The sequence below is a fragment of the Sceloporus undulatus genome, chromosome 7 (genome assembly GCF_019175285.1).
Source record: "Sceloporus undulatus isolate JIND9_A2432 ecotype Alabama chromosome 7, SceUnd_v1.1, whole genome shotgun sequence".
Taxonomy (NCBI): Eukaryota; Metazoa; Chordata; class Lepidosauria; order Squamata; family Phrynosomatidae; genus Sceloporus; species Sceloporus undulatus.
This window is the reverse complement of record NC_056528.1, coordinates 1,301,366-1,313,271: the sequence shown is the minus strand read 5'-3', so window position 1 is coordinate 1,313,271 and position 11,906 is coordinate 1,301,366. Positions and strand designations below refer to the sequence as shown.

The window sequence follows — 11,906 nt, the reverse complement described above, 5'->3', positions numbered from 1 at the left end:
CCATTAATTCTACAGCCAGAGAAAGCCTTAGGAGAGGTTTGCCATAGAAACCAATGTCAGAGGCCAGGAGACCTGGGTTCAATTCCCTCCTCAACCTGAAAAATGGTCTGGAAGAACTTGGGCAAGCCATGCTTTCTCATCAGTCTCTGGTGACGGCAACAGCAATCCTCCTCTGAATAAACCTAATCAAGAAAATCCTAATATAGGGTTGCCATCAATCATCATTGACTGGAAGAGGGGAGCTGACATGGCCCCATGTTCCAGTGGTTTCACTCCATGTTTAAGTGGTTCAGGTGCTGGAGTAGAACTCCAGGAGACCTAGTAGCCTCTTCACTTCCCCAACAAACTGCACATCCCAGGGTTCCCTAGCACAGATCCATGACCATTAAAGTGGTATCAAACTGTTTTAACTCTGCAGTATGGACCCAAGCGTATGTCTCCATCCCAGGCCCTTTGCAATCCCATTCCTGGCCCCTTTCTCCACCAACATGTCGCCTTCTCCTCTCCTCCCAATTTTCAGATTTTTTGGGGGGTGTTAGTGCCGCAGCATCTTTGCAAAACCCTCTGAATTCCAGAGGTCGCCTGGCATCGCTCCTCGCTTTCCTCTCCCTGGCATTAATTGCTAATCTCTCATTTTCTCTCCCTCTATCTGGGCTGCCCCAAGACGTCTCTCAAGCTCCCTTATTAATCACATAAAGGAGAAAAATTGGTTCCCCCCCCTCCTCCCTACGCTGCAATTCTCCACCGTCTCCCTTGGCCAACTCAGGCGGGCATCGCGGTTGCTCCGAAACACCCTGGCAGGAAAAAGAAAGAACGAGAGAGGGACCAAGAGGAGGAGAGGCACTCTTTGAGTCTCCAACAAGGATTCGAGGACTTTGCAGGGCTAAGACTAATACACTCTGTCCTCTGTATCCACGGATCCTTTATCCACAGATTCAACCATCCACGGCTTGAAAATATTCAAAAGAAATACATTTGGCCTTCCAAACCCAAGGGTTCTTTATCCATGGATCCAACCATCGATGCCTTGAAAAGACTCAAAAGAAATATATTTGGCCCTCTGTATCCATGGATTCTTTACTCGTGGATTCAACCATCCTTGGCTTGAAAATATGCCAACCTTGATTTTGCCATTTTATATTACACCTTTGGACTATACCATTGTGTTTAATGAGACTTGAGCATCCATGGATTTTGGTATTCACTGTCCTGGAACCGGAAAACCAAGGATCCATTGGATTTTATTAATGTATTCATCGGTTGTTTTGCAATGCACTTGTGTGCCAGTTTGTTTGCCTTCTCTTCAGGCCTGGTTTCCTACGGTCTTCAAAACCTAAATCATAGGTCCTACTCTTGTGAACTCTTCTGGTTGCAATGCCAAGGCTTAGAGAGATAGCTATGGGAAATTAGGATCCATTGGGTAAAGAGGCTCTTCAGATCTTAGGGTTGTTGTTACGTTCCTTTAAGTTGTTTCCCAGTTATGCCAACCGTATCATGGGGTCTTCTTGGCAAGTTTCTTCCAAGGCAGGTTTGCCATGGTCATCCTCTGAGGCTGAGAGAGTGTAACTTGCCCAAGGCAACCCTTTGGATTTACATGGACGAGCGGGGATTCAATTTTGGACTATGACTATGACTATGCAAGAGTCATAGTCCAAAATGCTCAAACCAAGAGGGTCCAAGTCTGGGCGCCGCAGCTTAAGGAGGACATGGGGGAGTTGGATTTGCAAAATGTTTGCAAAACATGTTCTATGCGGATCAGTTGGGAATCCCTTCTCCTTTCCCCCCAGCGCTAAAAATCCTCCCGAGAGGCCCAACTTGGGAAGATAATATTATTTTCTCCATCGCTTTTCACACGAAGCGGAGGAGAGGGAAGAAAAGTCAAGCCTGGTCCTGGCCTCTCTGTTTCATTGACAGGAGCAGATGGCTTGGGAAGGAGGGGAACGGGTTCAAAGAAGGGAGGGAAAAAGGAGGAGGAAAGGAACGTTTATAGGAAAGAAACACCAGCTTGGTGGGATTGCGCAGGTTAAAAGTTGATGGAGAACTTGCACTTGATACCGAGGGGCTGATCCTGCCAGAAGGATCTTTTTAAGACGGCTGAGTTTTCTGAAATTTAACTTGTGCAAGGAAAACGTAGATTCCTAATTTGCCTTCCAGAAAGTCATTTCAAAAGTGCGACTTCAGGAACAAGTGAGGTTTTGAGAGGTGAGACCCTGCGTCGCTCTTCTAAAACCTTTTCTAGAAACGCTTCTCTCATGACAATCGCACCTTGCAAACACAACATGTGCACTGCTGCATTAATGCGGTTCGATGCTGTTTTAACTGCCGTGGTGCCTTCTATGGAATCATGGGATTTGTAGCGTCTTGGGGCAGCAATGCTCTCTGATAGCGAAGGGGACATATCTCACCAAACTACACATCCCAGGATCCCACAGCGTTGAGCCATGGCAGTTAAAGTGGTGCAAAGCTACCAGAGCTACTCAACGATAAGATGACCTCATATATAAGTCGAGGGCAGGTTTTGGGTCCAAAATTATGGACCCATGGATAAGTTAAGGGTAAAACTTATGGACATATAGTAAAGGATGTAAAGGATGAAGTAAAGGAAAACTATAACTATTAGTCGATATACTAAAGGCTGGCTGGATGAGAGAGTAGAAGGGGGTCAGTGCTTCCAGGGCAGATTAAACTCTTGCCTTTCACCATATATATATATATATATATATATGCGTTAAAATACAGTACTTACGTTGACCTGTGGATAAGTTGACTTGGGTTATTTGGGTCAGTTTTTAAACCTAAACTTCCAGACATATACATGAGTATATAGAGTAAAGTATTTCTGCAGTGCAGACATAGACTGGCTCCAAATCAGCTGAATCATGTCTATGGGAAAACCCACGCTTTCCCATAGTCCACTGGTCAATGCATACATACATACAGACATATAGATGCTTTGGCATCAGTGGCCTGTGGCGCTGCATGGACATCATTGTTGCCCACAAGGGTGCCAATGGTACCCGGCGGGTTCTTTTTAGGCCTCGCGACACCGTTTCATCGCCCCTTAAATAACTAAATAAAGTCTCCCTTGCCCAGCAGTTTCATCAGGTGTACCTCTCCATTGCATGTGCAACCCTTCTGAGGTGTCACCTGGTGCTATGCACACCTACCACATCGCTCCAGTCTACAAACGCAAGCCATTTTTGCAAGCTATGTGTTAAAGCATCCAGGATATAGTATCCAAGGCCAGGGAGGATAGGAGATGTAGTCTGGAGAGAGGTGTGATAACCAATATGCGGATCACATCTTGGTCCATGGCTGTCACGCAGCTATCGCAGAGAGCGCTACCACGGCCGGCTCATTTTCCTGACATGTTCGGCTTCTGTCTCATTCCTCGCTCGCTCGCCGGCTCGCTTTTGTCCAAGTGTCTGTGAGTATAATAAGCATTTAAAATGAGGGCTGGTGTGTGTGTAGTGTGTGTGTAGGAAAAAGGAGGGAGAGAGATTTGGGGAGGGAGGGTTAAATAGCAAAGAATTAGGGGGAGAGAAAAAAAGATCAGATGCAAATCACTAGTGGAAAGGAAAATTATGTGCAATTACCCAAGAAAACTGGGCAGTTCTGCCCACCCGAGCCAACAAGATCTCATTAATAAGCAGAAAATAAGATTGAAATGGTGTGTAAAAGAGCTGGAAAAATGAATTTGAATGCTGCATTTGTCCACAATTACCCCCGCGTTCACACATATTTTATTGCAATTTTTTTTGTTATATTATTATTCTTAATCTTTCCATCCCTCAAAGCAGATTGGGAACATCCTGGCATTACGGTTGCACAGGGAGAAGTATTACGGATTTCCCCTTTTCTCCCCCTGAAAGGGAGACTCTGCCCGCTCTATCAAATGTGCAAAAGGGCCGGGCGGGCAAGGATCAGGATTCATTGCGCCGGCTTATCGCCGTGTAGGAACAAGTTCTTACGCGGGGGGGAAACGGCCTGACCTTCAGATGTCTGGCAGGCCGCGCGCCTTCTTCCCTCTCCCATAGAAAGGAACACAGGCAGCGGGATTATAATAATGGAGTTCGGCGCCGCTTTGGCGGCCCTAGCGCCATCCTGGGATCTGTAGTTTGGAGACTACAAGTCGCGTCAAGGGACCGTCTAGGCCAGCGAGTGGCAGCGGCAGCTTTACAAGGGCTTTACAAAAGGGGGACCTTCTTGCAACTTTACGTGGAGGTGGTGGGGATTTGAACCCAGGACCTTTACCGCCATGATATATGTCCTTTTGCGAAGTAATTTTAGCTATCTCTTTCTTTAATTTGTACCCTTTTTGCAAAGTAACTTTATCTATCTGTTTCTTGAATTTACATCCCTTTTGCAAAGTAATCTTATCTATCTCTTTCTTGAATTAATGTTGTTGTACTTTAGAAATATTGAGAGAAGATACGACTCAATGGAAAAGATGATAGCTACTGTATAGGAGTTGAAGATGGTCGGAAAAGAGGTGGATTGTCTCCATCAAGGAAGTCTTGACTGCCCTGAGCTTGCAAGACTTGCAAGACTTGATCTCTTGGAGATCACTCCTTCCCAGAGTTGTAATAAGTCAAAGCTAATTGGACGGCACATAATAGCAATGGTCTTATATCCTAAAGAGTTGGAAGCAATCCCATGACAATATGTACTAACATGCACCCATATAATGATCACCTTTAGGCCAGAGATGACGAGATCTTTTGGGATCTGTCAAAGGATGGCATGGAAAATCTGAGCATGAGCATTTCCACATGCCTATGTTACAAGAAGATTGTCACCTTCAATCGTAGAATCATAGAGTTGGAAGGACCATCATGTTGAACTCCAATAATATGGCCCTTAATGCAAAGGCAGCGTAGTTCAGTGATACAGAGGAACAAGAATACAGAGATATGAAATGCACTGGCATCTTGGAATCATTTGCAACTATAGCTGCCACATGCATCGCTTGGGTGGTAAATCCGCTCTGCATTTTTTGTCTGAACTTCCAAGGAGATTGCCATGGTGCCATTTTGGGGACAAAGAGTTCAGTACCATAGATAACCTCTTTAAAGGCATGGATTCACCCCTGACATGGCCATTACCAAGACCATGGTTACAACACAGAATAGCCATAACCAGGAATCATAAAGCCAAAAAGACATACAAACATATGGCAAGCACAGGAGGGACGTCATGGAGTCAAAAGATGGAAACAGCCCATTCCATACATTTGTATTTTTCTTAGAAGTCCATGGAACAAGGCAGCAACTGTTGTAGTCTACCCAACATGTGCATTATTAGTCCTTCTATTGACGCAATTTGCAACACAACTGCTCCCCCAAATGCAAAAAGTCACTTAAAAGCAATCCACCAATCCATTGGTCCATCTATCTATCTATCTATCTATCTATCTATCTAATATATCTATCATCCAGTCGTCCATCCATCACTCACCCCACCCAATCCACCATCTATCCAACCACCCACCACCCACACCCACCCATCCACTCATCCATCCATCCATCCATCCATCCATCCATCCATCCATCCACTCATCCATCCAACCCACCCACCCATCCACTCATCCATCCATCCATCCATCCATCCATCCATCCATCCATCCATCTTGTTCTCCTGAATCTACATCTCTATTTCAGAGTGTTGGATCACTTTCAGACATCTAGGTTTTGCATGACTGCCAACCATAGACTCCCTCAGAAATTTAACTTTTAGAGGGTCTTTCCATTTCCCACTGGGTTGCCTAGGCCAGAGAAGATGGGTCTTAGAAACAAGGGTGAGCGACCTACCTGTGGAGAGAGGCCATTGCTGACAGGGTTCATGTGATTCGCTGGAGCCGCCGGGTTCATGAAGCTCTCAGAGTAGCTGGAGAAGCTGTGCCGGGCCCCGTAAGCCGAGGTTGAGTCTGCCGCGGCGGCTGCAAGCCCTCCCTGGTGCATGGTGGAGGGTGGCAATGGCTGGGGTCTGTGCACAGTGCTTCCTCCATCTGTGGGAACAAAGAATGACCAGCTAAAACAATGTCCATCCAGCAGTTGCTCCATTCCAGGGACCCAATGTAGAGTTGCGGTTTGAGAGTCAGACTAAGATTTTGAGGGACCCAGGTCATGGAACCCCACTAGGTGACCCTTGGGCAAACCATACAGCTGGCCCTCCATATCTACAGATTCCTTATCCATGGATTCAACCATCCATACCTTGAAATTATTTGAATTTTCCATTTTATATAAGGGTCGCTATTTTATTATGCCATGGTATTGAATGGGATCCATGGATTTGGGTATCTACAGGGGTCCTGGAACCAAGCCCCAGTGGATACCAAGGGTCCACTGTACTCTCCCAGCCTTAGAGGGAGGAGGACAATCCCCTGAAGACATCTGGTCAAGAAAACCAGATTGGTCACCGTTTGATCACTAAAGGTCAGAGCTGGCTTATGGACCAACGCAACCCAACTGTGGGTCTGTCCTGTGAGTTATGAGAAGGCAGTCCTAGAATCATAGAACCTTAGAAGTGACCAAAGGCCATCTAATCCAACTTTTTGCCATGGGTGAATCAACGGCTAAAGTACTCCTGAGAGATGGACGCTCAGCCTCTCTTTCAGGACCTCAATCATCTTCCAAGGTTCTTCCCACTAAGAAATTCTTCCTAATGTTTAGGAGGGTTGTCTCATCTTGTGATTTGAACCCATTGGTTCATGTTTTACTCTTTGGAGCAGCTTCGTCACCTGCATCGCACACCTTCAGACATTCAAAGATGGCTATTGTGTTGCTTCTCATGAACAACCCAACTTCCTCCGAGTCTCAAGCCCTGCTCTCCTCAGAAGCACATGCAGAAATTGGCTGCTTATCGTTCCTTATTTTACCTCTGGGAAAGGAGAGGCAATGGACTACAACTCTCATTGTCCTTCACCATCGGCTATGATGGCGGGACCTGATGGGAGTTTCAGCCTTGAGCTGCCAAGGCTAAAATGAAATGACCCAGCAGGGTTTACTGAACATAAGTTGACCCTTCTTACGCTGCTGAATAATAATAAATTATTAATAATAACATTTTATTTTTATCCCACCCCTCTCTGTATCTCAACCGGGACGGCTTACAAGATTACAGATATCGACCCTTGGCCATGATGCTTACAAGGACTCTAGAACCCATGTGCCTCAGGCCATACCCATATGTGAGCATAACAGTGGCAAAAATGCAAGAAGCTATCAAAGAGAGAGAGAGAGAGAGAAATGGGAAACATTAAACTGTAAATCAAGTATGTTTTGCATTCACCTTGGGAAAGAGTGGTCGTTGGGTAGGTCGAATCTGGAAGCTGATACGGGGGCAAAGTTGGCATCCCAGTGGGGGGGAAACCCCCGGGCAGGAGATGGTTGAACGCTGCCAGTTGGTTGGCACCGGCCTGTTTGCGCCATCTTGCCCTTCGGTTGCTGAACCAGACCTAGAAGCGGAAGAGAGGAGAGAAGTTGTGAGTCAGCTGTCAAAGAGACCCTCCATCAACAACAGAACAATACACAGATTCACATGGAAATCACTCCTCTCAATCCAGGGTCACATCTCACTGGGTTTTCTTTGGCAAGGGATCTTCAGAGGTGGTTCCTCCCTCTGAAATAGAGCCCACAGCCATATTTGTCTCATATCCAAGGACTAACCAGGGCTGACCCTGCTTGGCTTCCAAGATCGGATGGGATCTGCTGCCTTTTACAGTTATTTAGGAGACCAGGGTTCAAACCCTTGTTTGGCCACGGAAACCTTGGCATGCCTTTGTCCAACCAAGTCAAGTTGACTTTTGGAATGTTGTTTTTCTTTTATCCCAGAAAGGAAGGAAGGAAAAAGAAAGAAAGAAAGAAAGAAAGAAAGAAAAGAAAAGAAAAGAAATTCTGAGGGTTGCGATCCCGGTTCGAAGGGACGGGACGCACTGATGGAACGCTAGCTGAGAAATTAGTGGCTAAGCTTTTGAGACGGTTGAGAACGCAGCTGCTGAGCTTTCCAGGCCTAAGAGAGAGGATTAAATTTCACAGTGATGTGTGTGTTTGTGTGTGTGTCAGAGAAAGAGAGGGAAATTGACCTCTCCCCAAGGATTGGGGTTGGAGAGAAACCCATCGAGTTGGGAATTCCACTGTGAGAAATCATCCGGATCAACGCAATGAGTCAGAATCAGAAGACAAAGGAGTAACAAGTAGCCAGGCACCATACTATCTACTTTTTTGGACTCCGGATGAATTTTTCACCCTCATTATCCAACCAGCTCTTGGGTCTTGACCTTCTGCTACAACGTTTGTGGATTTACTTACTCAAAGAGTTGATTAACATGTTCTCTCTGGGAATCTCTAGTGTGTGACTCTATGGTCAACGTCCGCCAGTGGACCGACTCTGAAAGACATAGAGATTCCCTAGAGAGAACACTTCTCTTGGCATTTGTAGGTCCTCCAAGAACAATTCTATGAGCAACTTCCAGGAGATGTTGACCACAGAGTTGTACTGGAGGACCTAGAGATGCCTAGAGAGTTGGTCTCTTAGGTTAAAAAAGAATAGTTATTTATTTATGATGAGGATCTATTGAGAAATGGTGAGAAGGTTGACCATCAAGACCTTGGGAGCTGGATCAGATCCTTGGAAGTCCATCTAGTCTACTATCATCAACTTCAGCTTTAGGGAGGATTCTTTCCCAGCCTTGCCTGGCAAATTTGCTCCGGACTTTAGCTCAAATTTCAAAGGAGCTATTCAAGGCACTAATCCTATATTCAAGGGATGGGTTCAGCTCTTTGCAAAACTCAATTCTGGATCAAAACCCAAAGGAGGTTGAACCCACCCTCTATAGACATGGAAGCCACCGCAAGTGATGGGTTTTAGATGGAGCTGTAAAGGACTCCTCCAAGATGCCGAACTCTATGCCAACCTCAAATAGGTCCAGGACCTTGGACAATTTCTTTGAGTAAAACCTGGAGCGGATTTACTGCCCCACCGGCCCAAAAGCCACCAGCTGCAGCATTTCTTAAGGATGATAGTTGTTTGGGAGACCCTGCTTCCATGCATTTATTTTCTCCTTTGAGAACAAAACCCCAAAATTACTCCCAAAGCTCACACGCTTTTGTGTCGCACCTCTATTTTGGTGGTGCCCCCTTCACAAAATGTCCTCTCCTGTCTCATGAAATAAAAAAGCGGGGGAATGTTTTGATGACAGCCAAATGGAAGCATTCAACCTCTTTATTTCCTCGTTTTGTGCGTGTCCCAGAGAAGAAGAAGAAAACAAACCCAAGAGAAGCTACACAATCTGTCCCCGCCAAATCCGTTCCAGCCACATTTCCCTCTTGCTCCGGCTCTGAAAGGCATCTCTCTTATGCTTATAAATCATTTTATTGGCGGTTAAAATATACTGGATTGAGCGTCAAGAGGGTAATGCAAGACCCACTTCAAAGGGAACCTGTTTTCACTCCGGTGCAGTTAAGGTTTTATCAGCCACTAAAAGATTTCTCCTGCCGGGAGAGATCTAGTTACACATTATACACACAAACACACACACACAAATTAATCCCCCAGTGACAACCAGTCCCTTCGGACCTGCACCAGCAAGACCAGAAAGCAGGAGATGGACTGGAAGTCACTGGTTTCTTTGACGCCTAGAAGGATATCCCACTTTCTAGGTTACTGGGGGCCTGATTCCCACTACCTTTTAAACTGGATCACAAATTGGTTCGAACTGGTTCAAAGGATCCTGGTTCCCACTTGAACTGAATCGCTGAAACGATTCGGAGAGGGGGGCCATGTGCCAGGCCCATTTAACCCACGTCTTTTTGACGCTGATTCTTTCCGCATCTTTTTGGATAAAGCGATTCTGCGCAAGTGTGAACCAGATGCAGATCGAAATCGATTTAAATTTGCCCTTTGGCAAGGTGAAGTGGGTCCATTTTGAACTGACTCATTCATGAATGTGAACCACAAGTGGGTTATTTTAAAGGGGAAAAATACGATCGGGGCAAATGTAGTGTGAATCGATCCATCGATCCGGATTGCAAATCGATTTATTTGTAAGCGGGAATGAGGCTCTCAAGTACCTCCTCCTCAAACTACAAATCTCAGGGTCCCATAGGATGGAGTAGTGGCAGTCAAAGTGGGGTCGAAGTGTTGTAACTTTATAGTGTGGACGCACCCCGGTTCTTCTACTGCCTATGCTGAACATCCTGACCTTATCCAGCGTCCAAATCTTTCCCCCTCCCTGCAATGCCTCCCACTTCTCAGACTCCAGCTTCTGCCATCTGCCAAGGAAGGAACAGATGGGAAAGTCCTCTTCGGATGAGCAGGCATAAATCATTAGCCGAGTTCTTGCAAAAACATTGCCCTCTCCTATGTCCAAACAAAAAACAATTGGCCAAACGTGGGTTCGGACGTCTCACCTGCTTCCAGAAAATGTGGCCCAAGTGGTTCAATTAAAAAGATGACAACAAAATGCGGGGACTGAGAAGATATTTTAAAGCAAGGGCGGGCCATTGAGATGGAGACAGGGATGGTCCCCCTTTCCCCAGATCCTTTCGTGGGACACACATCTCACAGCAAGCCCAAATACCTCCATTTACTGCTAGGCTACAGTCCCTCTCAAAATGGCAACAGGGAGTGACTTCCTGTCACTTGCAGTCGCCATTTTGAGAAGGACTGGAGAGGAAAATGGAGGTATTTAGGAGTATTATGTGGTTCTTGAGTGTGGTGAAGGTAAGTGTGTCTATTTTCATGCATTTACAGGGCTCTCTATTGTGGGGTTTGTGTGGGAGTTGCAACCCCAATACTGCGGTTGCGCATCATACATTATGCATTGCAGCTATGCATTGTGTAGTGTGCACTGCACAATGGCTCCCACACTGTGTAATGTTGGCATGGGGTTTGTGTAGTATTGCTGTGGCGCATGTCCACATGTGACTATTTACGCTACACTAAATGGGAATGTTGCATTGAGGCCATTGTTGCATTGAGAATTTATTTTTGCAAAAAGCACTTTCTCTTAAATGCATTCCCCCTGCAATAGTTCTTCACTGATTCGGCACGCATTTGGAATAGTTTGTCAATAGCGAGAGACGTAGGAGGTGAAATCCCACCTTGATCCCACCCCTTGCAGCAAATGGGGCTTGTTAGTCACCACTTCTGCTAAGTCCCATAGATCTTATTTTCCTTGGGAAGAGCGATCGGTTTAGCCAGAGGTCTCCAACAGCTGCAACGAGGCCTCCCTCCTGGAAGGAAGCTGGAGCAAATTAGCCCAGCCCTGGGTCATCTCCCACAATTTGTCAGACAAGGAGAAAAGGAGGGGAGGTCAGGTGAAGGCAAACTGAAGACCCCCAGGGATCTCCCCTTGCCTTAATAAGGACTCGGTACTGGTGGAAGATGGATGGCAGGGAAGGCAAGGTGGCTAAGTGGAAACAGGGGTGATGGAGACCCATCTTCCAGAGATTGGGGAGTCATTTCTGCATCTACACCAGCCTTCTCTGACCTGCCTTGTGTTGGGCTGTAAGGGCCCCACTACTGAAAAGATTGTCATACTGGCTGGAGAAGGTGTCCTACCACTGTCATACTGGATAGAGGAGATGTCCTAGCATTGTCATACTGGATAGGGAACATGTCCTACCATTATCACACTGAATGGAGAAGGTGTCCTACCGTTATCGTATTGTCTGGAGAAGATATCCTACCATTGTCATACTGGATGGAGAAGATGTTCTACCAGTATCATACTGGATAGGGAAGATATCCTACCATTGTCATACTGGATGGAGAAGGTGTCCTACCGTTATCATATTGTCTGGAGAAGATATCCTAGAATTGCCATACTGGATGGAGAAAATGTCCTACCATTGTCATACCGGCTGGAGAAGATGTCCTACCATTGTCATATTGGATGGAGA

At 46.0% G+C, this 11,906-nt stretch overlaps 1 protein-coding gene across 1 annotated transcript in view; it reads right to left on the bottom strand.

The window, feature by feature from the left end:
• Window positions 1-11,906, bottom strand: part of PAX7 (paired box 7) — a 107,903-nt gene that overhangs the window by 30,979 nt on the left and 65,018 nt on the right. Inside the window, 2 exon segments of the mRNA XM_042477992.1 lie at window positions 5,811-6,007; window positions 7,294-7,459. Coding sequence (XP_042333926.1) covers window positions 5,811-6,007; window positions 7,294-7,459 — 363 coding nt within the window.